At 41.0% G+C, this 26,977-nt stretch overlaps 1 protein-coding gene and 2 pseudogenes across 1 annotated transcript; 2 read left to right on the forward strand and 1 right to left on the reverse strand.

Annotated features, from left to right (window-relative positions):
- The first annotated feature begins 3,545 nt into the window (after positions 1-3,545).
- LOC145116375 (cytosolic sulfotransferase 12 pseudogene) lies at positions 3,546-4,802 on the forward strand (annotated as a pseudogene).
- Positions 4,803-6,031: 1,229 nt separating this feature from the next.
- LOC145113698 (flavonol 4'-sulfotransferase pseudogene) lies at positions 6,032-7,265 on the forward strand (annotated as a pseudogene).
- A 5,746-nt stretch (positions 7,266-13,011) lies between these two features.
- Positions 13,012-14,871, reverse strand: LOC145113984 (increased DNA methylation 1-like). The gene has a single exon (XM_079050010.1). The coding sequence runs from the start codon at positions 14,869-14,871 to the stop codon at positions 13,012-13,014; it is 1,860 nt and encodes a 619-aa protein (XP_078906136.1).
- Between the last annotated feature and the right edge of the window lie 12,106 nt (positions 14,872-26,977).

The raw sequence follows: 26,977 nt of genomic DNA on the forward strand, positions 1-26,977 counted from the left end.
TGGGGTATCTTAGCGTTCAACAAAAAGCAGGACCGTCTCAACCCAACAAACCATAACATGTTGACATATATAATAACAATCAATAACCAGCAAGTACATGTAATCATATAGATCTACCAGTCCAACACATCATTAGTGAACGCATGTAATCATATAGATCTACCAATCTAACACATAATCAGTGAACGCATGTAATCATACATAGCTACCGGTCTATCATATAACCAACATAACATCGATCCAATATACCAGGATATATAATCTAGTGGGCCGTCATTGGTGCCTTCGACCCACAAGTAGAGTGAGGAAAACTCACCTCGCAGTCTGAAAGATAGCTGAACAAATTACTCCTCCAAATGCTGCCTCTACAGGTCACCTATATCGTTAACCGGGACCCAAATCTCAAACTTCTATTCAAATTACTCAAAATACCCTTAGGTCAAACTTGGTTAAAACCCTATTCAAAGGTCAAAGTAAAAGAAAGTCAAGGCCCACATTATGCTGAGTACGCACTACATACTCCATATGTATGCATGGCGTACCTGACTTCAGCCTTGTATGTGTTGCATACCACTTAGGTACGCCCAACGTACGCAAGACAAATCTAATTTCCTATTAAGCACTTATTCTCTTAAGATCTTTCTTCCAAAGCTCAGATCTGAATCCAAATGACATTCTAAATCACAAAGTTTCCAACTTTATGACTTTGCATGGCAAGAAAGTGCTCAAAACCAAAATCCTAACTTATTACACAACTCCAAGCTTCATATCTCTTGTATGGTGAAAGGAAAGAATCAAGATGACATTTTTATGACTCAAAGCACCCAAAAACGTCTGAAAGGACAACTCATTTGGTCTAGAGTAAGCAAAACTCATATATACCAAGATTATGGGTCCAAAAGGCATAAAACTTAAGAACTAGCAAGATCTAACGAAGTATTCAGCAGGCTTCAAGCTTTATATATTCTGGAGTTGAGAAAAGCAATGTAAGCTCTGCATCTACAAACTTGAGCCCCAATAATCAAAACGCTTAGACTTCTCTTTCTTCCAAAAAGTACCCTAAACACATAAAACGGCTCAATATTTTCTCTAGGGGGATAGGGTTTCCAGTTGGAGGCTCAAGATGGTGGAGGCTGATGATAAGAAGGACCCCAAGGGGTTAGAGTCCTTAAATAGGGCTCAAAACCACGAAATTAGGGTTTTAACACCGTGGAAGTACGCCCAACGTACCATAAGTTACGCCCAACGTAACCCCCCCAAAAACGCGTCCCCCTTCAGGCAGTACGCCCAACGTACTACCTAGTGTACGCCCAACGTACTGCCAGACTCCCTTTTCCAGCTTAACTTCAAATAACCATAACTTCTTCGTTTCAACTTCGTTTTCGAGGATCTTTATATCCATGTAAAGGTACCGACGAGCTCTACAATTCTATCTTAATACTTACGACTAAAAACATCTCGAACTAAAATCCTTAATTTTTGCAAGAAGCCCGAAACATAACCTTTTCCAATTTACCCCTCAGCTTCTATCGAACAATCCAATGTTTAAATCACTTATCCAACATCATACACCTCCAATAGAGTCTAAACTTCATTACATTGAAGCCCAAGGTCTCTATTTGATCCATGTATTGTCCACAATCCTGAAATACGAACTTCTCAAATATATATATATATATATATATATATATATATATATATATATATATAATTATTCAAGAAGTTGGTTTGGATATTTTATAAATAGAAACATTGAATTCAACAAAAAATAATACAAAAGGGTAAAATAGTCATTTTTATAATTCGGCACAACAGTTCAGAGGTTCGAACCACACAACAAGTTAAAAATCCAGATCTTAAAAATTCAGACTTCTTAAAAATTTGGATCCTACCAAACAACTCCCCAGTTTTCACCAAATTTGGATCTTAATAGCACTTCACCAAATCTGGATATAGATAACACTTCACGAGAATCATACACACCCAACCTTCACGAGATCTTATATCCTTCTCCCTCGTTCAATAAAATTGATTCTTTGTATTTGATTCATGGTTTAGACATGTGTTTGATTTATAGGTTGTTACGCGTGATTAGGTTCTTAGAAAATTAAGTGTTTAATTTGAACCTCGATTTCTAGGTTTTATTTGGGTTTCAATAAATTTGATTATCTTAGTTTGATATATGGTTAGTGAGAAGTTATGTGGAGTTTTATCTTTAGTTATTTAGGTTTGATCTTGATTATTTATTTATTTATTTTGGGTTTGTTCTTGATTTATTATCTCCCTTTTGATTTTAATGTCGATGAAATTACAGGTGGGCTTACCGGAGAAAGCAGTGTGTTCAATGTATCTTCGGAGATGGTGCTGGAGTGTCGAGTTGCGAAAGCTATCTACGGTGGTGGAAGGGGAAGGAAAGTGAAAAGAGGGCATGAGTGGGTCCAGAGCCATGTGTTTCAGTTTTGAAGTGTTCAAGACAAACTCTCGAAGTTTTGGGGTTTTGATTCAACAAATAATGGTGATGAAGGTGGTTTGGATTTTCGATGAAAATGAGGGGAGAAAGATGAACACAAGTGATGAAGGTGGCGGAGGAAGCCATGAGATTTCTCCTCAGATCGATTTTGCAAAAAGAGGCGACAACCATGGGAGTTGTTTTCAAAAGCTGGTGTGTCAGATTTAATGCACGTGGGCAGTGGTGGTGGAGAAGATCGATCAGGCTAAGGGGTATCATTACAATACATTTATGGGTGAAAACGATTCTACATCAGCATCATGCATTTTCACAACACACCTACTATATACATATAGGGGTGGTGTTCACTATTGAAGAAAGAGAGAGAGAGAGAGAGAGAGAGAGAGAGAGAGAGAGAGAGAGAGAGAGAGAGAGAGAGAGAGAGAGAGAGAGAGAGAGAGAGAGAGAGAGAGAGAGAGAGAGAGAGAGAGAGAGAGAGACTTACGTAAGCATCCATGACCACCCTTATTCCACAAGAAAATTACTATGCTTTAGTGTGATGTTCGCTAGTAAAAATCCCCTCCACATAGGATTCATAATCATAAAATAGCCTCCGGATGGCCGTGTAGTAAAGGGCAAGAAAGATGATGGTTAAAACAGCGGTATGTTTAAAAAACTAGTTTCAAAACGTACGAAATAATTAAATGATTGTTTTATTTATTTATTTATTTTTATTTTTTTTATTTTACTGAATATTATATACAAAACTTGTTCATTAACTGCTTCTTTGACCAATATAAAGAATTCTTGGTTCATGCAATGTATCATATCAGATCGTTACAGAATCACGCAACACAAGTTTCAATCGTGCAAAACAAGCTTCATGGAATCTGATCACATGAATATTACAAGCTTCATGGAATCTGATCACATGAATATTTTCACCTGAATTTTATAAGATTTCTTGGTTCTTTAAATGTAATGTATTATATATCCATTCATGACCAATATTAAATTTAGAAAAGTAAACACGAAAACGAATTGGATCTATAAATAAAAGAAAAAATATCGTTTCATTTCATTGAATAGATATAACCTTCATATGTCATAATGTCAATGTCTATAGCTTCTCATGCTTTCTCTCTTTCATCTGTACCTAAATGCAGTCACGAAGGTCAAAAAGAAAGAGCCAATATGGCCCTCACTTTTGATAAATACAAGGGTAGGCTTCAAATGCTTCCCAAGGAGAGAGGTTGGATAACAGGAAACCTATACATGTACCAAGGCTTTTGGCACCAGTCGATGCGTATAATCTCAATAGAAACTGTGATGGCCTTACAAGACACTTTCAAAGCTCACCCAACAGATATCTACTTGGCCACACTGCCAAAATCTGGCACAACATGGCTCAAGGCGCTCGTGTTTGCTATAGTTAACAGAAATCGCTACAAAAACAACTCTCTTTCAACTCACCCTCTACTCATCTCCAACCCTCACAACTGTTTGCCTTTCATTGAGACTGAAATATATAGACACACACCTACTTATGCCAAAGCACATTCACCACGACTGTTTGCTACCCATATACCCTACATTTCATTGCCTCAATCCATTCTTCAGTCGAATTGTCGACTAATTTATTTATGTAGAAACCCTAAAGATGTTTTGGTCTCTATGTTTCACTTTGCAAACAAGTTGAGAGACAAATCGGGCAGTCTACTGACATTTGAGGAGGCGTTCGAGTTGTTTAGTAATGGTTTCATGCCAATAGGACCTTACTGGGACCATATTAAAGGGTACCACAAGGTTAGTTCAGAACACCCGGGAAAGGTTCTATTTTTAACGTACGAGGATATGAAAACGGATACTTTAAATCATGTCAAGCGAGTTGCAAAGTTCTTGGGCTACCCATTCACAGAGAAAGAAGAGACTGAAGGTGCAGTCCAAGAGATTATCAGACTATGCAGTTTCGAAAATTTAAGCGAGGTTAATAAGCATGGAAATCTACGTGAGGGTATACCTAATGATGCTTTTTTCAGGAAAGGGGAAGTTGGAGATTGGACCAACCATCTCACCAATGAAATGAGCCAGACTTTAGATCGAATTACCAGAGAAAAGTTCCATGGTTTGGATATCTCCTTCAACTAAAGGTGGATTCGCTACTCCTTTGCTGTTCTTGAAAAAAGACATTCGATCTTAGGAAACTCGTTTTTTGGAAACTAATTGACGTAATAAATTGTTTATTTCTGATTATTATTATTTTTTTATACGATCACTGTGTTCCTTACCATAATTAATATGTATATGGGGGATTTCCCACTTATTTTTTTATCATTATAATCATTTTCGTGAATCAATGATAGTTTAAGGGTAAGGTGTTTGTGTTACTGTGCCACTACATTTCCAGGCATTAGCGGCGACGCCTGTCGCCGCGAAAGATAGGGGTTGTCGTCACTAAAGGTATTAGTGGCGACATGTCGCTGCAAAAAGGTCGCCACTAATGCTTCGTCACAAATTCTCTATTAGCCACCTGTCGCTACTAATACAACGTCGCCACCAATAGCTTTGTGTCGCCGCTAAAAGAATTTTCATTTTTTTTTGTTTATTTAACATTAAAATTATAAAAAAAAATAACATATATAAAGTTGCTACAATTTTACAGGAATATTAACCCAAAATATTAATTCATACACAACCAATCCAAAATATTAATTAATCCATTCACAACCAATCCACAATATTAATCCAGAGCACTCATGATCTCAATTGTATGGTGTAATTTTTAGCTTTCTTTTGGTTGAAAAATAGGACGATGAGAGGTGATAGTTTATGTTGGTTTATATGGTGTAAACATCCTACACGTGCTTGCCTAAACTGCTTATAGCTTTAGCTTTTGCTAGTTTTTCATGCTAAAGAATTTCATTTTCAAAAAAAAAATAATAATAATAAAGAAAAAATTAAATAATTCAAAACCCACTTGATTTATATATTTACCAAAACCATATTGGATGCACCACTCATCAAAGCATTATTTTGGTGAATATCCGGATTGAAATTAAAGAATTATTTATTATTTATTGTTATTTATTATTATTTTTTTTTTTGAATGTTTAAAATATGGATGTGTGAAAAATATGTTACCTTCTTTTACCGATTATATAGAAATAAACTTGATAAAATCAAGTTTTATTTAGATTTCTGAAGGTGAGCGACATGGTGTAGATATATTCTTACCTACACTCTTTGCAAAATTGATGGAGGGATGTAACATTTTGTATAATCAGATAGGAAAACAAATATCATATAGTAAAAATTGTTGTGTTGTTGAGTAGTCAGTTCACCTGAATCATGCTATCTTATATAGGATTAAACAATACACAAACACGTCACAATATCATTAATAATAGTTATAAATGTATGGTCACTTCGTTTCATTTTGGTCAAAAGATACGCATTGATATGGTTTGGAATACAGTCATAAACGTCATTGCCAACCTGGCAAATATTGAAACTTTTACTCCAATGTCAATATTGTTTTAGTATATATAGACAAGTGAGAGTGTTAATTAAACAATAGAAACTCCTTTTATTCAATTCCACAAAGATGACTTTTCAAATATCAGTCCCTGATGTCTACCCTCTTTCATTTGTAGACGATAATGACCATGAAAAGACCAATCTAGCGCTCTTGTATGATAGATACAAGGATAGGTTCACAACTTTTCCTAAGGAGAAAGGCTGGATGACTGAAGACCTTTATATGTACCAAGGGTTTTGGCACCAGTCAAAGAACGTAGTCTCGGTTGAAACTGTGATGGCCACACAAGACAGTTTCAAAGCTCATCCATCCGATGTGTACTTAGCCACACTTCCAAAATCTGGCACAACATGGCTCAAAGCCTTAGCTTTTGCTATTGTAAACCGAAACCGATATAAAAACAAGCCACCTTCAACCCACCCACTACAAAACTCTAATCCCCATAACTGTTTGCCTTTCGTTGAGACTGAAGTTTTAAGAACTAGCCCTACTTATGATAATGCACATACTCCACGTCTCTATGCTACCCATATGCCTTACACTTCCTTGCCTCAATCCATTCTTGATTCTTCATGTCGCATAGTTTATATGTGTCGAAACCCTAAAGATGTTTTAGTCTCTTTGTTTCACTTTGCAAACAGTTTGAGAGGCCAATCTCGGGATTTGATGACATTCGAGGAGGGGTTTGATATGTTCTGTAAAGGTGTCATACCAAACGGACCTTATTGGGATCATGTTAACAGGTACTACAAAGTAAGTTTAGAACAGCCGACAAGGATTCTGTTTTTGACATACGAGGAGATGAAAATGGATACTAGGAATAATGTGAAGCTTTTGGCAAAGTTCTTGGGCCACCCTTTTACAGAGGAAGAAGAGGGGAAAGGTGTGGTGGAAGAGATTATGAGCCTATGTGGTTTTGAAAACTTGAGTGAGGTTAATAAGCATGGGAGTTTAAGTATTGGTATACCAAATCATGCCTTCTTTAGGGAAGGGAAAGTTGGAGATTGGAGGAACCATCTCACAATTGAAATGGGTCAAAATGTGGATCAAATTACCAAAGAAAAGTTTCATTGTTGGGATCTTCTTCTAAATACATGTTTATGATAAATGGACATAAAAAGTTTTCACCCTTGGGTTTACTTGTATTCAAATAAAGGTCTCTTGTTTCAAGAATTGTTCTAGCTTAAATGTCTCATTCCAAAAAAGAAATCCCAATTGACTGTATTATATTAATAAATTGTTGTTATTCTGTTATATGAATGAAAACTTTTTTTTCTAGCTTTTCTTAGAGGGCGGTGTTAGGATCGAGACACTTAACACACGACTCTAAACACACGCACAGCTCACGAAAGAAAACAAGAACACAAGAATGAACACGAGGGATTTAACGTGGTTCGGTCTTTCTCTGACCTACGTCCACACGAGGGTAACTAGGAGTGTTTATTTCTTGGTGCTATGCACTCTTTCTTTTTTTGTGTATATCAGACTACAGATACAATACAATCTTATATAGGATTGAATGGAGAAAAGGAAAGCCACAAAACATGGTCCGTAAGAACCGGATCACCATTCCTTTTTAATCAACCTTTTTGACTAACTTTTCTGTGGACCACATTGACGTGGATTCACACTCAACAATCTCCCACTTGAAGCCACGGAACAATCTTCACCTGTGCTTCAACTGTGCATCTGTATTTCGGTAAAACACTTTTGATCTTGACTCCATCCTAGTTACCCGGCTTTCTCTTCAATTATCCTGAAGGCCAGTTGAAGCTATGCAAAGCTTCAACTTCTCTAAGGTGACAACCTTAGTCAACATATCAGCTGGATTTTTAGTTCCTTTGATCTTATTCATCTTCAGAGTGCCATCATTAATTCTTTCTCTGATGAAGTGATATCTCAGCTGTATGTGCTTTGTCTTCGAATGGAAGACGTGATTCTTTGCAAGATGAATTGCACTTTGATTGTCACAAAATAATGCACAATCATCTTGTTCTTTGCCAAGTTCGTTGAGAAAATTCTTCAACCATATAAGCTCTTTGCTTGCTTCAGCAACTGCCATATACTCTGCTTATGTGGTTGAAAGGGCAACACTTTTCTGTAGTTTGGATATCCAACTTACCGCAGTGCCTCCCACTGTAAAGACATACCCTGTGGTGCTTTTGTATGACTCTTTACAACCACCAAGGTCTGCATCTGCATAACCCCTCAGAATGACATCTTTTCCCTTGAAATGCAATGTCATCTTTGAAGTCCCCTTCAAATATCTTAGCAACCATTTAACTGCTTCCCAATGTTCTCTCCCCGAATTGGACATAAACCGACTAATAACTCCCACTGCATGAGCGATATCTGGTCTTATGCATACCATTGCATACATGAGGCTACCAACAGCAGATGCATACGGAACTTTAGCCATTTCTTTCTTGTCTTCATTTGATTTGGGTGACTGAACTTTAGAAAGCTTAAAGTGACTTCCCAAAGGTGTGCTTCTGATCTTGGCATCTTTAAGGCTGAATTTCTCTAACACTTTCTCAATGTACTTCTCTTGAGAGAGTGTCAAAGAGCCATCTTCTTTGTTTCTGGAAATACTCATCCCGAGTATTTGGTTTGCAGCTCCCAAGTCTTTCATCTCGAATTCTTCAGACATTTGTTTCTTTAACTTCTTGATCTCTGAAATGTCTGAACCGGTAATCAACATATCATCTACATAGAGTAATAGAATGATATAAGAACCCTTAAACTTCTTGATGTAACAACAATGATCATTGTCACATCTCTTGTAACCAACTCTTCTCATGAAGTTATCAAACTTCAAATACCATTGTCTGGGTGCTTGTTTCAGACCATACAAACTCTTCTTCAATTTACACACCAAGTTTCCTTTGCCTTTAACTTGGAAACCCTCTGGTTGTGTCATGTAAATGTCTTCTTCTAGGTCACCGTGTAGAAAAGCTGTTTTGACATCTAGCTGCTCTAGATGCAAACCTTCTGCTGCTACAATACTGAGAACAAGTCTGATAGTGGTCATCTTTACTACTGGAGAGAATATTTCATTGAAATCGATTCCCTCTTTCTGTTGAAAACCCTTGACTACTAATCTTGCTTTGTACCGTTTGGTACCATCATGTTCATCTTTGACCCTGAAAACCCATTTATTTTGAAGAGCCTTCTTCCCAACTGGAAGCTTTGTTAAGTGCCAGGTGTTGTTCTTCTCAAGCGACTTCATTTCATCTTTCATTGCTAGCTCCCACTGCAATGAATCTTTCAACCCTATAGCTTCAGAGTAACACTGGGGTTCACCATTTTCTGTCAGGAGAATGTAGTTAACAGATGGTGAGTATCTTTTTGGTGGTCTGGTGACTCTGGAAGATCTTCTTAGTTGAACTTGAGGTGTTACTGGGGACTCTGGAGTTAGAGGACTGGTTTCATCTTCTTCAGAATCATTACTGGAATTATCCCCTGAGCTCCCACTGTCAGTTGAGTCATCCCCAGATTCAGGGATTTCGACTGAAGCTTCTTTCTTCTTTTCATCATCTTCAAACTCAACATACTCCTTCTGAATTTCTGGACTTTTGTTGTTTCTGTCTTTGTATAACTCAGTTTCGTTAAAGGTGACGTTCTTGCTTCGGATTAACTTTCTGTTTTCACTATCCCAAAGCCTGTAACCCATTTCGTCTGACCCATAACCAATGAATGTACACTTCTTGGTCTTTGAATCAAGTTTATCTCTGTCACCATCTTTTAACAAACTGTAAGCAGTACAACCAAAAACTTTCAGGTGTTTGAGACTTACTTCCTTCCCTTGCCACATTTCTTCTGGTAATTTAAAATCCAAGGGAACACACGGTGAACGGTTGATCAAGTAGGCTGCAGTGTTAACTGCATCAGCTCAAAATGTCTTAGGTAAACCAGAATTCAACCTCATGCTTCTAGCCCTTTCATTCAGAGTTCTATTCATTCTTTCAGCTACACCATTCTGCTGAGGGGTTCCTGGGACCGTCTTGATCATCTTTATCCCTTGCTTGGCACAATAGTCAACAAACTCCTTGCTTATGTATTCACCACCATTATCCGACTTCAGGCATTTTACCTTCAAATCAGTTTCATTTTCAACAGTAGATTTCCATATCTTAAAAGTATCAAATACATCAGATTTATTTTTAAGAAAATAGACCCATACCTTGCGTGTTGAATCATCGATAAAGGTTACATAGTAGTTTTTGCCTCTTAGAGATGAAACTGGTGTTGGTCCAAATACATCCGAGTGAACAAGCTCCAACTTCTGAGCTTTCGGTGTCTTCCCCGTTTTTACAAAAGTAACCCGCTTTTGTTTCCCGAGAACACAACATTCACAAAATTCAGTTTCGACTTTCTTCAAGTCTGGAAACTTTCCTTTCTGAGCCAACATCTTCAATCCCTTATCGCTCATGTGTCCGAGTCGTTGGTGCTATAAATTAGATGGACTTGGATTGGTGGTTACGGCATGAACACCATCACCAGGTATCTCTACCATGTATAGAGTGCCTTTCTTCTTTCCTTTGGTAATCACCAAGTTGCCTTTGATTGCTTTCCATTGTCCACCCCCAAAGTGAACATCAAGTCCTTCATCATCCAACTTACCAACTGAAATCAACTTTTTCCTTAAGTTTGGGATAACCCTGACATCTTTCAATGTCCAGGTGGTTCCCATGGAGGTCTTCAAATCTACGTCTCCTATACCCGTAATATCAAGCACTTGATCATCGGCCAAACTAACTTTGCCAAAGTCACCTGTCTGTAGGTTCTTGACAATATCTGGGCATGAGACAGCATGGAAAGAAGCACCCGAATCCATAATCCAGGATTCCATTGAATTCTCAACACAACATATGAGACAATCTCCCGATTCTTCAGAGGATATATTGTGTACTTCTTTCTTTGCAGCTTGTGGTTTTGGACATTGGTTTCTAAAGTGACCCTTTTCTTTGCAATTCCAACATTCAATATCTTTTCGGTTCTTGGACTGCCCCCTTTTTCTGGACTTTGACCTGCCTCGACTATGTCCTCTTTCGTTTCTTCTTCCTCTACTTTCTGTATGCAATAGAGAACTAGAATTAGAAGTCTCACCATTGCTTCTCCGTCTGATATCTTCATTTACAATCAAGTCACGAATACTCTCGAAAGTGAGTTTGATAGTGCCGGATGCACTACTAACAGCTGTGACTGTGCCTGACCAACTATCGGGTAAAGATGATAAAAGGAGGAGCGCTTGTACTTCATCTTCAAACTTTATTGCAACTGAGGCTAAACGAGAGATAATCGAGTTAAACTCGTTTATGTGAGCGGTAACTGACATGCCTTCCTTCATTTTGGTGTTAACCAATTGTTTGATGAGGAACACTTTGTTGGAAGCGGACGGCTTCTCGTACATGTTGGACAAAGCCTTAAATACTCCATAAGTAGTTGTTTCATTAACAATGTTATACGCAACACTCTTTGCCAATGAAAGACTAACTACACCCAAGGCTTGTCGATCCAACAACTTCCATTCTTCATCATACATGTCATCCGGTTGTACGCCCAACATAGGCAAATGCAAACTTTTCTGATACAACAAATCTTCAATTTGCATCTTCCAAAATCCATAATCGGTTCCATCAAACTTGTCAATCTTGATTTTACCATCTTCTGCCATTTTTGCAATTTTCTGAAAGAACAGGGACCTGTTTTGCAATTTTCTGAAACTTCAGGGACCTGTCTTGCAATTTTCTGGAACTTTAGGGACCAAATCTGAGTTTTTCAAATTCTGCTACAGTGACGCTACAGTGTCGCTACAGTGATGCTACAGTGTCGTTACAGTGTCGTCTTCTCCGGCAGGTCTCCGGCGTACAGTGTCGTCTTCTCCGGCAAGGCTCCGGCACTACAGTGTCGTCTTCTCTGGCGAACTGGTTTTCCGGTCACTATTCCGGCGAACCTTTGACCGGCGATTTGGACGTCTTCCGGTGGTCGAAAAATTCAGAAAAAAATATTTTCGGAATCTTCAGAACGAGACCTTTCCAACGGTATACACCAAAATCGTTTTTGACGAAAACAAATTTCGACCAAAAAACTGAAAATCACCTTCTGGAGCTAAACCAACGCTCTGATACCACTTGTTAGGATCGAGACACTTAACACACGACTCTAAACACACGCACAGCTCACGAAAGAAAACAAGAACACAAGAATGAACACGAGGGATTTAACGTGGTTCGGTCTTTCTCTGACCTACGTCCACACGAGGGTAACTAGGAGTGTTTATTTCTTGGTGCTATGCACTCTTTCTTTTTTTGTGTATATCAGACTACAGATACAATACAATCTTATATAGGATTGAATAGAGAAAAGGAAAGCCACAAAACATGGTCCGTAAGAACCGGATCACCATTCCTTTTTAATCAACCTTTTTGACTAACTTTTCTGTGGACCACATTGACGTGGATTCACACTCAACAGGCGGAAGTACAAACTCTTTTAGAAGAAATCTAAGCATTGCATGTTCTAAATAATAGATGTATTTTAAACATATTTTTTAGAGATAATGTAGCTACAAAGAACTTAGAAAATGCATAACTAGTTTTAAACCACATTTATTAAATCATTAATAAACGGATGTAAATCAATCATAAGAGGATGAAAATACATGAAGAATTGCTTATTGAAATCCATTTACTTTTGCATATTATTTGGCAATATTTGAATATTTGTTTCACCATTGTATCACCATATACCATAATTGGTAGATTTACACATAAGAAAAAAGTATATAACTCATTCAATTTAATAACAAACTAACAATAAAGTATCCATGCATATTCACCTCACCCACTTGGCCACTTTCATATCTATATAACCATATCATTATAAGACTCCGTCTACTAAAAAACGAGAAGTTTTCATATTATAACGCCAAGTTTTTTTTCGTAGAAGACAACTACAAGTATCTACAAATATATATATTGCTATGAATTACCAAAAGTCAAAACAAGTATAATAAACATATTCACATTCTCTTCAAGATTTTCTGACATTTCACCGTACCCGGAAAATCAAGGATCTTGCATTCAACAAGGCTCAATCGTTCTGAATCTGTCATCATCTTGAATCCAAATGCTTGAGTCCAAGTACTAACCATATCAGGAACCGCAGGCAAAACAAGCTTCTCAACACCCAACTCTCCCAATTTCCATTCCAGCTCATCCATCAACATGCTACACATCCCTAGTCGCCTGTACTGGAATCTTGTGGCAACAAATGGAATCTCCGCCATTTTACTACCATGAACTCGCACTATAACCACCGATATCACTTCCTCATCTCTCTCCAAAACCGCTGTAAAGAACCCTTTGAAATTCGACTTTTTTGAACATCTATTAAAGATAACGTCTTCAACCACATCATTATTGGACCACGGATGCTGTACAGGTTCGAAACACTCATTCATCACTTCTAATGCCAAGTTTAGTTTGCTATAAGTTTCTGTATATTCTTCCTTTATGTTGTTATCATCACTCACCATCTTCAATAAACTCCAACTCAGGTTGTTCGTTGTTAATGGAATCGATATGCCAGAAATCCCCATTAGGCCCGAAGATATTCCTTCACATTTTTTAGAACAGAACGTTTTATTACCATCAGAAGACATTGAGAGCACTTCTTTTTTCAGGCAATCAATGTGGAAATGGCGCTCACATTGTTCACACGTAATTTGGTCATGATCATGACCTTGAAGACAAATCCCACAACAGCAAGATGGGCAGAACCAGTACTCAGAATCAGGAACTCCATTCAATCCAATGCAAGATGAATGATAAGAAGAAGGACAAGAATCACATAACAATAAATCACCCCCATCATTGCAAAAAGAACAAAACTCATCTTGGCCAGATATCGCATGATCAGATGATTTTGTCGATTTAGTGACTGTATCAACTTCGGTTTCTAGGTTTAACTGTGTCTGACAATCCAAAAGAGACCTCCCATCATCTAGAAATATCCTGGCTGATGGTCTACGATATGTACTTCCAGCATGAGACTCGAATTTGCTTAGAAGAAAAAACATATTACAACAATCACACTGAATCCCCTTCTCATATATACGCCCGGATGCCATAATATGATCATCTAGTCTGTTAAGATAAGCGACTCTTGAACCACTTAACACAATTTTTCTTTGGATTAGGGAAGAAAGAGGGCACCTGCGGCTCACAGAAGAAGGTTTCACCTTTCGTATTCGTTTCTTGGGTTTAAACTCTTTTCTTTTCTTCCCGGATTCCTTCAATTTCTTAATCTCACGAAGAGCTTTTCCTGAACAATTTCTCAGAATACCCTCTTTCTTTTCATCATCGTCAACAATACCCGAATCATTACTGTTCCCAACCGATTCTTCACTCTGTTGACGGAAATACGAACTTTCAACATCTTCTATCCGAATCCTTTTCTTGGGTCGACTATTGCTGATCACTGACTCATCGCTATTCACCAATTTCGTATCCTGTTTTGTACCTTCTTCGATTATGGAACTACTCACGTCAAGATCGTGATGATCTTGATGATCAATGAGAGATCCACAGGCTGTTCGGAGGGAGATATAAGTTTTACCTTTCGGAGAACAATACCGAAGTTCTCGACGATTGGGTTTCTTCCAGAGGTAGAAGAAAGTCCAACCGAGTGCAGAGAGATGATTTTTTGCTTTCATGATTTTAGCTTTGATATCTGGATTCTTGCTTCTGCCTATTTGAACGCCACTTGAATAGTAATTTTTTATGGCTTCTGGGTTGTACTCTGGTTCATACTTAACGTACTCCATTGAAACAACAGTTGAAGAGGAATTAGGCAGAGTGGAGGATTGGCATAAGAGCATGGTGTTCGGAGACGACGATGACGATATAGGGTTTAACCTGTTTGAAAGTGTTATTAGGGTTTATGCTTGAATCTCACGTAAAAGTTTGATATATGCACCTATATTTTAAAAATTGCATTTTAATCACCTAGATTCTCGATAAATAACGATAGGATAGGACCCTACCGTAGGTGTAACTCTTGAACGGGATTTTTTAAGTCCAAAGTCTAACCGACTCATCACACACGGCCCAACTTTTGTTTATGATTTTCAGAACACATTTTTATTTTATTTTTTCCGATGGTTTCATTTATGTCCAGATATACAATTGTAATTCATTAAAGTTTTATATAGACGTACAGATAAACTGGCAAAAAGTTATGTCTTTTTTTTGTTTTTTTTACATCCCATGCGTTATCCATTTTCTTAAAACTTGATGACCACAAAAAACAAAAGAGAGACAGGAATGCTTCGTTCAGATATAATTGAAATGATTCCAATAGAACGTGTTGTTGATAAATTAACAACTACAAGTTGGGGCTAACTTACTTGGCTAACAATGTGTCTAACTAGGAGTTTCTAACCAAAGGGCTTCTCGCCCAACACTACAAGAAATGTTGGCATTACCGGCGACGTCTTTAGCAGCGACGCTGGGCAGTAGCGGCGACATGTAATTAACGCGTTACATGTCGCCGCTATTGCCCAGCGTCGCCGCTAAAGAGGTCGCCGCTAATGCTCACTAACAACGATCCGCGTCAAATTACCTCCATCCGTCCGATTTGTTTTCAAACCAATGGTTGTAGAGGAAAGCGAAAACACGTTGATTTTTCCCTCAAAGGTGTCGCCGCTAATACCTTTGCGTCGCCGCTATCGTCTGTCGCCGCGAAGCATCACCGGCGACGCATTTGGAGCGACAGGTCGCCGCTAAAGGTATTAGCGGCGACAACCCTAACCTTTAGCGACGACACGCGTCGCCGCTATTGTCCAATCTTCTTGTAGTGCAATGATATCAGGTGTTGCTCTCCCTCCTTGAGGTTGAGGGTTCAAGTCTCGTGGGAGACATATGTGGATTTAGGAGTAGTTTAGGATTATATTTTATTTGCCGTTCAAAAAAAAAACTATGAATTTCTAACCAGGAGGTCCTGGGTTCAATCCCAAACAAATACTGACATGGTCATTCAAAAAAAATTAACAACTACATTTCAATGAATTCACAAAATAACCTTTTAGTTGTTTCTTTAAAAAAGTGATTTTAAAACTTTTTTTGTAGACTAAACGCGGTATTCTTATGAGATATTCATTACATTGATCATAAATGTGGTCGTTAATTAACTAACCACATTTCATTGAATTTACAGAAAATGCCTAGCAATTCGCAAAATAACCTTTTAAGTTTTTTCTTGTAGAAAGTAATTTTAAAACTTTCTTTCTAGACTAAGTTACAAATTTAATCTATGTAGTATGTGTTATTGATTTTAATGTAACCAGGCATAGACATTTTATGTAATTTGAACTAATATGTGAGCTAAAGGGTTTATCATTTGTACTCTATATTATATGTTTGGAGTATGTCAAGTGCATGCATATATAAGATCGAATTATAAGCTGGTACAACGGAATGATGGGGTCAAGGGGGGCACAACCCCCTTGCAGGGTCCTAAAGGCAGCGCCCCTAGCAGTGGTCCCGTTAATGGGTGATTATGGTAAAATTGATAAATCTTATCAATTTTGGTAACCATTGATTATGTAATTAAATTTGTGATTCTCCTAACTAATATAGAAGACGGAAACCCTAATCTGTCTAGTATAAATACGGATCCTTAATTAAGTTGTAATACACAGAGTAATATACCCTTATCAGTTCTTCTTCTTCTTCTTCTCAAACTCAGAACCTTCTGGCGATTTGGCTTGTGTTTTTGTGCCTAGATACAGAAGTGTCCTTTTGGATTATCATAGGCTGGATTTCCTGTAACCCATGCATAGGGTGGAAATATCAGTTCAGAAAGTGAACTTACACGATCCAAGAGAAATCCGATTCTCCACCACCACCTACTCAAATATCCTCCAACAATTTGCGCTCATCTATAGATCTGGTCAAAGTTTTGAAAAACTAATAGAGATGATGTTCGTGGTTTCAAAGTGCATCACAATTGGTCCTTTTGTTTGTTACCTTTTGTCAGTCTCTCTCATGCATGTAAAATGACAATTTTACACTATTTTTTCTGAACACTGAATTTAATTGTTGCCAAGTAAACATATTGTGTACCGAGTCAGAGAGCCATCATACGTTTTAACCACATTCGTCATTCAATATTCACCATCAGGGTCATGGAACAAGGACACACAAGGACACAAGTGTCGTTAGTAATAAGTGCATTACACTCATCATTTATGTCTTGAAACTAGTTAAGATCCTATAAAACTTACAAATATGAATAGAGCATGAGTGCAATGGTGGTCGTGTGTATGTTAAGGCATTGAACGTGCTTAAGATCATTGTATTTAGAACAGGTTATCATATGGTGAGCTCTTGGTTGGGTCAAAAGGGGGTGGAGTACAGGTTATCAAAGTCAACGTTATGGGTTGACTCAACTCGCCGAGTTATCCTATCAACTCGTCGAGTTCTACAACTCAAAAATCCTGAAAACGCGATCCAACTCGCCGAGTCATCCCCTAACTCGTCGAGTTCCCTAGCTACTCCTAGTCGCGATTAAGCGAGTCAACTCGTCGAGTCCTCATCAGACTCGTCGAGTTCCACCATAATCAGAATCGGGACAACTCGTCTCAACTCGTCGAGTTCCTCTATGGACTCGACGAGTTACCCTGTCTATTTGGGCCATCTTAAAGGATTAAGCCCCTAATCTTCAGATCCAAGCTTCTTGTTTCTCCTACACACTGAATATGTCCTTTTAGAGGTAAAGTTTCCAACTTTACCCATTAATAGCCCTCCTTCAAGGGTTTAGCTCAAACCCTAGTTCTCTAGGACATATATCTTGGTCCAAAAACCATATTACTCCAAACCAAAGCATACTAACATAGATCTAGGCCTTAGACATCATTTGGACGCGTAAAGTTTCTGCCTTTATCCCCATGCATGGCCTTTTGGGCTAAAAAGGCCAAGATATCATCCTAAAGCTTACATGGGAGCTCCAATGGCATAAAGTTTGCACCTTTATGCCATATCAGCCCTTCAAAGTCTTAGATCTAGTAGAATACCCACTTGGGTCCACCATTCTCCAAAAGCTATCATTCTTGGACCAAAAACCATCATAAAGGTGAAATAAATAGATCTAAGAAACCATTGAGCAAGGTTGAGACTTGCTTACCCGAAATTGTAGCAAATGAAGTGTTGTCTCTGGATTTACTCTCTTTCTCTTGAGCCCTCTAGCTTCCTTTTCTTCCACAAGCTTCAAATGCACACAAAGATCACTCAAAATGGCTCACAACCTCAAACAAGGCACTAGGGTTTCGTGGATTAGGGTTTGGGACTTGGAGGCTGTAAATGAGACTGAGGGGTGGGGATTAAGATGCTTAAATAGGGTGAAAACCCCCGAAATTAGGGTTTCACTCTGGCAGAACTACTCGCCGAGTTGAGGGCTCTCAACTCGTCGAGTAGATTGCTTAAACACCGCGTCCAAATCTCGTTTCTACTCGACGAGTCTGGGGCTCCCAACTCGTCGAGTAGCTATACTAAAATGAATAAATTATAAATAAATGCGTACCAGGAATCAGGCGTTACAATTCTCCCCCACTTGTCTTAGACTTCGTCCTCGAAGTCTGCTGTCTCGAATAACTTTGGGTAGCGCTCCCTGATCTCCTCCTCGGGCTCCCAAGTCCACTCTGAACCTCTGCGGTGCTGCCACTGCACCTTCACCAACTCAACCATCTTGTTCCTTAACTCCTTCTTCTTCTTCTTCTTATCGAGAATAGTTACTGGTCTCTCGATGTAATTCAGGCTGTCATCCACCTGAATGTCCTCTAGAGGCACAACCGCTGAGTCATCCACTAAGCACTTCCGTAGCTGGGAAATGTGGAAAGTGTTGTGGATCTGGTTGAGCTCTGCTGGAAGACCTAGCCAAAACCCTGAACGAACTGATGTATCTGGGGCCCAGCTTGCCCCACTTCCTGAACCGGGTGACACCTTTCCAAGGTGACACCTTCAGGAGGACCATTCCGCCCACCTAAAACTCCAAGTCTGAACGTCGCTTTTCGGCATAGCTCTTCTGCCGACTCTGAGCAGTCCGGAGCCTGCTCCGTACCTGCTGGATCCTCTCAATAGTCTTGAGTACTACCTCAGTACTCCCCATGACTCTATGACCGACCTCGCCCCAACAAATTGGGGTCCTACACTTCCTCCCATAGAGCATCTCAAAGGGAGGTCGGTCTATGTTGGCGTAGTAACTGTTGTTATACGAAAATTCCACTAACGAAAGATACGTATCCCAACTGCCACCGAAATCCAAAACACATGCGCGTAGCATGTCCTCAAGAGTCTGAATAGTCCTCTCGCTCTGTCCGCCCGTCTGAGGGTGGAAAGCGGTGCTGAAGTGGAGACAAGTACCCATCTCTTCGTGAAACCACTTCCAAAATCTGGAAGTGAAACAGACATCTTGGTCTAACACCACCGAAACAGGCACTCCATGTCGTGCCACTATCTTGCACATGTAAATCTCGGCCAGCTTCTCAGCCGATATACTCTCCTGGATTGGGATAAAATGAGCACTCTTGGTCAACCAATCCACGATGACCCATATCGAATCTACTCCGCGTACGGTCCTGGGAAGCTTGGTGATGAAATCCATGGTGATATCTTCCCATTTCCACACGGGAATGTCTAGCGGCCGCATCTTGCCGTGTGATCTCTGGTGCTCGGCCTTGACCTTCCTGTGCATCTTGTCGTGTGGTCTCTGGTGCTCGGCCTTGACCTTCCTGCAGGTCAAGCACCGCTCTACATACCATGCTACGTCCCGCTTCATGCAGGGCCACCAGTAATCAGGGCGAAGATCCCGATACATCTTCGTCGCCCCGGGATGAATAGAGAACCTCGACTTATGGGCCTCATCCATCAGTACATGCCGTACTCCGCCCCAATACGGAACCCAAACCCTCCCATTCAGGGTCAACAACCCACGACTGTCGTAATCAAACGAGGCCACCTGGCCTATGATCCACTCACACGTCTGGCGCTCCTCCTTCATACCCTCGACCTGCGCCTCTTGGATCTGCTCCAACAATGGAGTAATCACTGTCATCCTCAGACATATGTCTCTGATCGGAGCCGCCACCGCCTTGCGGCTAAGAGCATCGGCCACCACGTCGGCCTTTCCCGGGTGGTAAAGGATCTCACAATCGTAATCCTTCACCACATCTAACCACCGACGATGCCTCATGTTCAGATTTGGCTGATCCATGAGGTACCTCAAACTCTTGTGGTCCGTGTAAATGGTACAACGGACCCCATAGAGGTAATGCCGCCAAATCTTGAGGGCGAAAACCACAGCCCCCAGCTCTAAATCATGTGTCGGATAGTTAGCCTCGTGAGGCTTCAACTGCCTCAAGGCGTAAGCTATCACGTGATCCCGCTGCATCAATACCGCACCCATGCCCGTGATCGAAGCGTCACAGTAAACCACAAAGTCGACTCCCTCCGGCAAAGTTAAAATCGGTGCCTTGCATAACCGCTGCCTGAGATTCTCGAAGGTTGCTTGCTGCTCAGGCCCCCAACGGAATGACACCGACTTCTTGGTCAGTCGGGTCAGAGGAACGGCAATCTTGGAGAAGTCCTGAATGAATCTCCAGTAATGACCCGCTAGACCAAGGAAACTCTGAATCTCAGATGGAGACCTCAGAACCTCCCACTGCATCACGGCCTCTATCTTGGTCGGATCGACCATAATACCCTTCTAGTTGACAAGGTGCCCCAGAAACTGCACCTCGCGCAACCAGAGCTCACACTTGGAGAGCTTTGCGAAAAGTATCTCCTACCTCAGTGTCTCCAGCACCTCCCTCAGGTGCTCCTCGTGCTGCTCCTCAGTCTTGGAATAAACCAAGATATCATCTATGAAAACTATCACAACCCGGTCCAACATCGGTCTGCACACGCGGTTCATGAGATCCATGAACGAGGCTGGAGCATTGGTGAACCCAAATGACATCACCACGAACTCGTAATGACCATAGCGAGTCCGAAAGGCTGTCTTCTGCACATCATCATCCCTGACTCGCATCTGGTGATAACCAGATCGCAGATCAATCTTGGAGAACCAAGATGCTCCCTGAAGCTGGTCAAACAAATCATCAATCTCCGGGAGAGGATAACTGTTCTTCACCGTTACCTTGTTCAGCTCCCGATAATCTATACACATCCGATGTGAGCCATCCTTCTTCTTCACAAACAGGATCTGGGCTCCCCATGGTGAACTGCTCGGCCTGATGAGTCCCTTGTCCAACAGATCATGCAGCTGCATGGACAACTCCTGCATCTCGGGAGGAGCCAACCGATATGGTGCCTTGGCTATCGGAGCCGCACCAGGGACTAGGTCAATCCTGAACTCAACCTGCCTCTCCGGAGGTACCCCGGGCAGATCCTCTGGAAATACATCTGGGTACTCCCGTACGACCGGTACATCGTGCATTGTCGCCTTACCCTTATCCTGGGTATCCATCACATAGGCGACATAACCTGCGCAACCCTGCTGAAGGTAGCGCCTCGCCCTCACTGCTGAACATAGAGTCGGTCCACTTTGTGGCCTCTCACCCTGAATCACTAACCCTCCCCGGCTGGGAGTCCGAACTCTCACTAGCTGCTGCTCGCAGTCGATTACTGCCTCATTGGGGCTCAACCTGTCCATACCAACTATAACCTGATTCCCTCGCAGGGGAATAGGGACCAAATCCACGGAAAACTGTTCATCGAACAACTGCAGTATACATCCTTTGTGAACCATCGCAACCCTAACGGTCCTATCATCTGCTATCTCCACATCAAGTGGGCAGTCCAGCTCCCCCGGAGCTCCTACGAATCGTTTGTTGAGCGCGAGCGACACAAAAGATCGGGTAGCCCCCGAATCAAACAATACGAGAGCAGATATACCGTTCATAAGGAACGATCCTATAATGAAACACATAAACATAAGCAATAATCAATATAAATAAAGATATAAGGAGAGAAGCATTCCCGTCACAACATTGGGAGCCGCACGTGCCTCCTCTGCAGTAAGCTGAAAGGCCCTGCTCCTTGCCGTAGGCGCCTCAGCTCGGCCTTGACGGCCATCTGTAATCCTCAACGTAGCAGGAGCGGGCGCCGCCTCCTGTCCTGCCGCTGCTAAACTCGGACACTGGGCCCTCTTAGGCCCCTCTGATTGATTGAAAGCAAATCAGATCGGAAACTGCTGTGGTGGTGGTGGTAGCTGTACATTCCCTGCTCATGTGATCAGCTCGGGCGCACTTGAAGCAGCCCGAACTCCCCGCCCTGCAAGTCCCCTTGTGCATCTTGCCGCACTTGCCACACCGGCTACCGCCCTGCTGGCTCCTCGATCTGTGATCTGATACCTTGGGCTTCTTGCCCGCACTACCTGTCTGAACTCCATATGGTTTCCTCTTCCTCCCCATCTCCAAATCCACCCTCTCCCGAGCCCTATTAATCATATCCTCCAGCGTCTTGCAGCTGGATCGACTCACAAACTGGCGGATATCACTCCGCAGCATCTCATGATATCGGGCCTTTTTCATCTCCTCGTCCGCTACGTACTGCGGAACAAGAAGGGCCCTCTCCCTGAACATAGCGGTGATCTCGGCCACCGTCTTCGTAGTCTGCTGGAGGTCCTGGAACTCCCTCGCAAGCTGTTGCACCTCTATCACAGGTGCAAACTCGACCCTGAATCTGGCCGAGAAATCACTCCAAGTCATCGCATCAATAGCGGCATCATCTCTAATAGATCTCCCAACCTCCTCCCACCAATCGCGTGCCCTGTCCTTCAAGAGGCAGGAAGCAAGTCGAACCTTGTCCCCCTCGGGACATCTGCTGGTGCGGAAGGCGTTGGCTACATCTTCCAACCATCTGCCGCTCGCAATGGGGTCCCGAGCCCCATGATAGTCGGGAGCTCCACCAACTCTGACCTCCCTGAATGTCAGCGTTCGCGACCCCATCATGGCTGCTACCTTAGTGTGGAATGCACTCAGCCTCTCGTCCATAAGCTCCAGAATACCCTCCTTGATCGTACCGAAGATCACAAGAGTCTGCTCTAAAATACTGCGCGTGACCTCAGACGAAATGAACTCTCTCGTCTGCTCATCTAGCTGCTCGGCTCCAGAGCCCGAGGCTGATCCCTCACCAGTACCTGAAGTGCCGACTGGCCTAGTGCGTAGCGTCACCATACTGTAAACATATCATAACAAACATCAAAATACTAATCATATCTCGAGGGATCACATATACTACAAGTTCCCTGGATTCATCTCAGTCCTCCTTGATTCGAGTACGGATCCTCTGCTTTCAGTAGTACGGGCCCATACTACATTCCACATATATCCGTACTTTCCTCAAGAACTGCCTTGACTTCACCAAGTCCCTTCTACCACTACTGCTTCACGCGCTAATCTCATCCTAGGCTTGCCCTAGGGTAATCACCACCCCACTCTCCGCTATCAGTTGCATATGAAGTCCCTGCTATCTCTCCCTAACTAACTCGTGAATACCATTACATATCACTAAGACTAGATAATTCTTCGAATGAGAGGTCCTACCATACAACGGTTGGACTTAAACAAGAGCTGCGAAATAGAGCTAAACCTAACCTTCTGAAATTATTTAATCCTCGCAATATGTAACTTAACATATTCGTTTACTAGTTAGTTAGAGATAACTAGAACTCCTAAAAGCACAAAGCAAGCAGCATTCGAGCATCGAGTACACATAATCAAGCATATCCTAATCAGGCCATCATATCACTGACTAATATGTACTAGCATGCACTTCATAAAGCTGATACACATACAACAGACACATAAGACATCCTTCCTAGATCCTTAGCCCTAATCTAGCATGCAGTTCTCATAAGCATATCATAACATAAACTTGTATGGGTAATTTGGGAGTACTTACTTGAGCTCGGCTGATTGCATGCACCACACCCTTTTTCCTTTTCAATATTCTTTTCTCTTTTCGAAATTCTTTTCTCTTTTCAAAGTTCCTTGTTATAAAAATGATTTTCTTTTGAAAATTTTCATACCAAGTCCTCAATTTGAGTTCAGACACACCCGAGAGTGTGCCCGAATCCCTCAAACCAAGGCTCTGATACCAACTTGAAACATCCCAAAATACGGTCCAAAAATTTTCGTTTTATTCATTAAGAAAAACCATGAATATCAATCATCATGTAAAAATTATAAGTCATGTATCTCCAAATATAACATAACATTTGTCAATGTATCAAATCACATATAAAAAATCAGAGTAAATCATCCCAGGCTAAGAACGGTGGTGTGTGTCATGCAGTCATCTCGAGCTCTTCCCCTTGCTAGTGGAAGTACCTAAAACCAAAACTGAAACTGTAAGCACGAAGCTTAGTGAGTCTCCCCCAAACTACCACATATCATACACATATCAAATAAACATATCTTGGGCCCCGCCCTGCTACATCGGACCATAGCCCGACATCGGCTTTCCCGGCATCGGGCCCCGCCCGGCATCGAGCACAGCTCGGAACAAATATGAACATATCAAATACTACACATGAGCATAAGCATATAACATTAACCTATAAACATTCCTCGGGCCCCGACCGGCATCGGACCGAGATCCGGAAACATACTAACATTCTTCGGGAACCACCCCGACATCAGACTGTGGTCCGGAAACGTACAATACAAACACATGCAAGAATCACAAAGACATCAAGCATACAAGCATTCCTCGGGACCGCCCCGACATCGGATCAAAATCCGGAAACATATAATCTACATCGGGTCCCACCCGGCATCAGACCGTAGCCCGAAACTACTATCAACTAAACGGGCCGGCCTTGGTGCCTTAGACCCGTTCCTACAGGAGAAAACTCACCTCGTAAGCTAGCTGCTGAAATCTCGTGTGAAGAGTCCATGATGGCTACTCCAACGACTCCCTGGCTATCATTATCACAATAACACTTAGTCAAAATATGATAATCCTTCTTAGGGTAAAATGATCATTTTGCCCCTGGTCAAAGTCAACATTCTGGTCAAAGTCAACGTTCTAGGTTGACTCAACTCGTCGAGTTATCCTATCAACTCGTCGAGTTCTACAACTCAAAAATCCTGAAAACGCGATCCAACTCGCCGAGTCATCCTCCTGACTCGCCGAGTTCCCTGGCTACTCCTAGTCGCGATTAAGCGAGTCAACTCGTCGAGTCCTCCTCAGACTGGTCGAGTTCCACCATAATCAGAATCGGGACAACTTGTCTCAACTCGTCGAGTTCCTCTATGGACTCGACGAGTTAACCTGTCTGTTTGGGCCATCTTAAAGGATTAAGCCCGTAATCTTCAGATTCAAGCTTCTTGTTTCTCATACACACTGAATATGTCCTTTTAGGGGTAAAGTTTCCAACTTTACCCGTTAATAGCCCTCATTCAAGGGTTTAGCTCAAACCCTAGTTATCTAGGACATAGATCTTTATCCAAAAACCATATTACTCCAAACCAAAGCATACTAACATAAATCTAGGCCTTAGACATCATTTGGACTCGTAAAGTTTCTGCCTTTGCCCCCATGCATGGCCTTTTGGGCTAAAAAGGCCAAGATATCACCCTAAAGCTTACATGGGAGCTCCAATGGCATAAAGTTTGCACCTTTATGCCATATCAACCCTTCAAAGTCCTAGATCTGGTAGAATACCCACTTGGGTCGACCATTCTCCAAAAGCTATCATTCTTGGACCAAAAACCCTCATAAAGGTGAAATAAATAGATCTAAGAAACCATTGAGCAAGGTTGAGACTTGCTTACCCGAATATGTAGCAAATGAAGTATAGTCTCTAGATCTACTCTCTTCCTCTTGAGCCCTCTAGCTTACTCTTTTTCCACAAGCTTCAAAAGCACACAAAGATCACTCAAAATGGCTCACAACCTCAAACAAGGCACTAAGGTTTCGTGGATTAGGGTTTGGGACTTGGAGGCTGTAAATGAGACTGAGGGGTGGGGATTAAGATGCTTAAATAGGATGCAAAACCCCGAAATTAGGGTTTCACTCTGGCAGACCTACTCGCCGAGTTGAGGGCTCTCAACTCGTCGAGTAGATTGCTTAAACCCCGCGTCCAAAACTCATTTCTACTCGACGAGTCTGGGGCTCCCAACTCGTCGAGTAGCTATACTAAAATGAATAAATTATAAATAAATGCGTACCGGAAATCAGGTGTTACATAATGGGTTACACTAACAACAATTGATATGATTGATTATTTATTTAATAAACTCTTATAATTAAATTGGAAATTATTTATTTCTAGGAAATAAACATTACATAATTCATATGGTATGAATTATTAAGTCGTGTATAATATTTTGGACTAGATAAATTCTTTTGTCTTTTACCAAAAAGTTAAAGTTTATATTTTATAAACCAAAACCCATGATTTCTTTTTATATCTTAAAGGCCAGAAATTGATGAAGGGACAAGAAAGCTAGGAAACAACATGCTTGTATTAATTTATTCACAAAGCCATGCTTTTGCTTTTATAGACTTCTGTTGCTAGGGACATGGTGTCTTTAAGCACAAGACTCAATAAGTAAAGACATTGCTTTAAGTTGAATAAATTACTAACTTTTGGCTCTTGTTTTTTACTTTTACTAGTAAAAAACATGAGATACATAGGGATATCCAAGTCTTTCTCATTTTGTTTATCTTATGAAGATATTGTTTGCATCTGATACTCTCTTGAAGTTCATATTGGTTATGAACTTCAAGCTTAAGTGATTAAGAGTTTTACAAGACTGACATCTCAAATCAAGCTGGTAACTTGTTCGTGTCTCTAAAGTTCATCATTCTTCATCAACTTCCAAGCCTCCCAAGAGGACCCAATGAACTACAAAGGTTGTTATTTCTTCATCTCTTCGTTGGTTGGTGTTTAAATCTTTCTACAACTTGTAAAAAGAT

This window comes from Lactuca virosa, chromosome 5, assembly GCF_052849685.1.
Source record: "Lactuca virosa cultivar CGN04683 chromosome 5, Lactuca_virosa_CGN04683_v6, whole genome shotgun sequence".
NCBI classification, from domain to species: domain Eukaryota; kingdom Viridiplantae; phylum Streptophyta; class Magnoliopsida; order Asterales; family Asteraceae; genus Lactuca; species Lactuca virosa.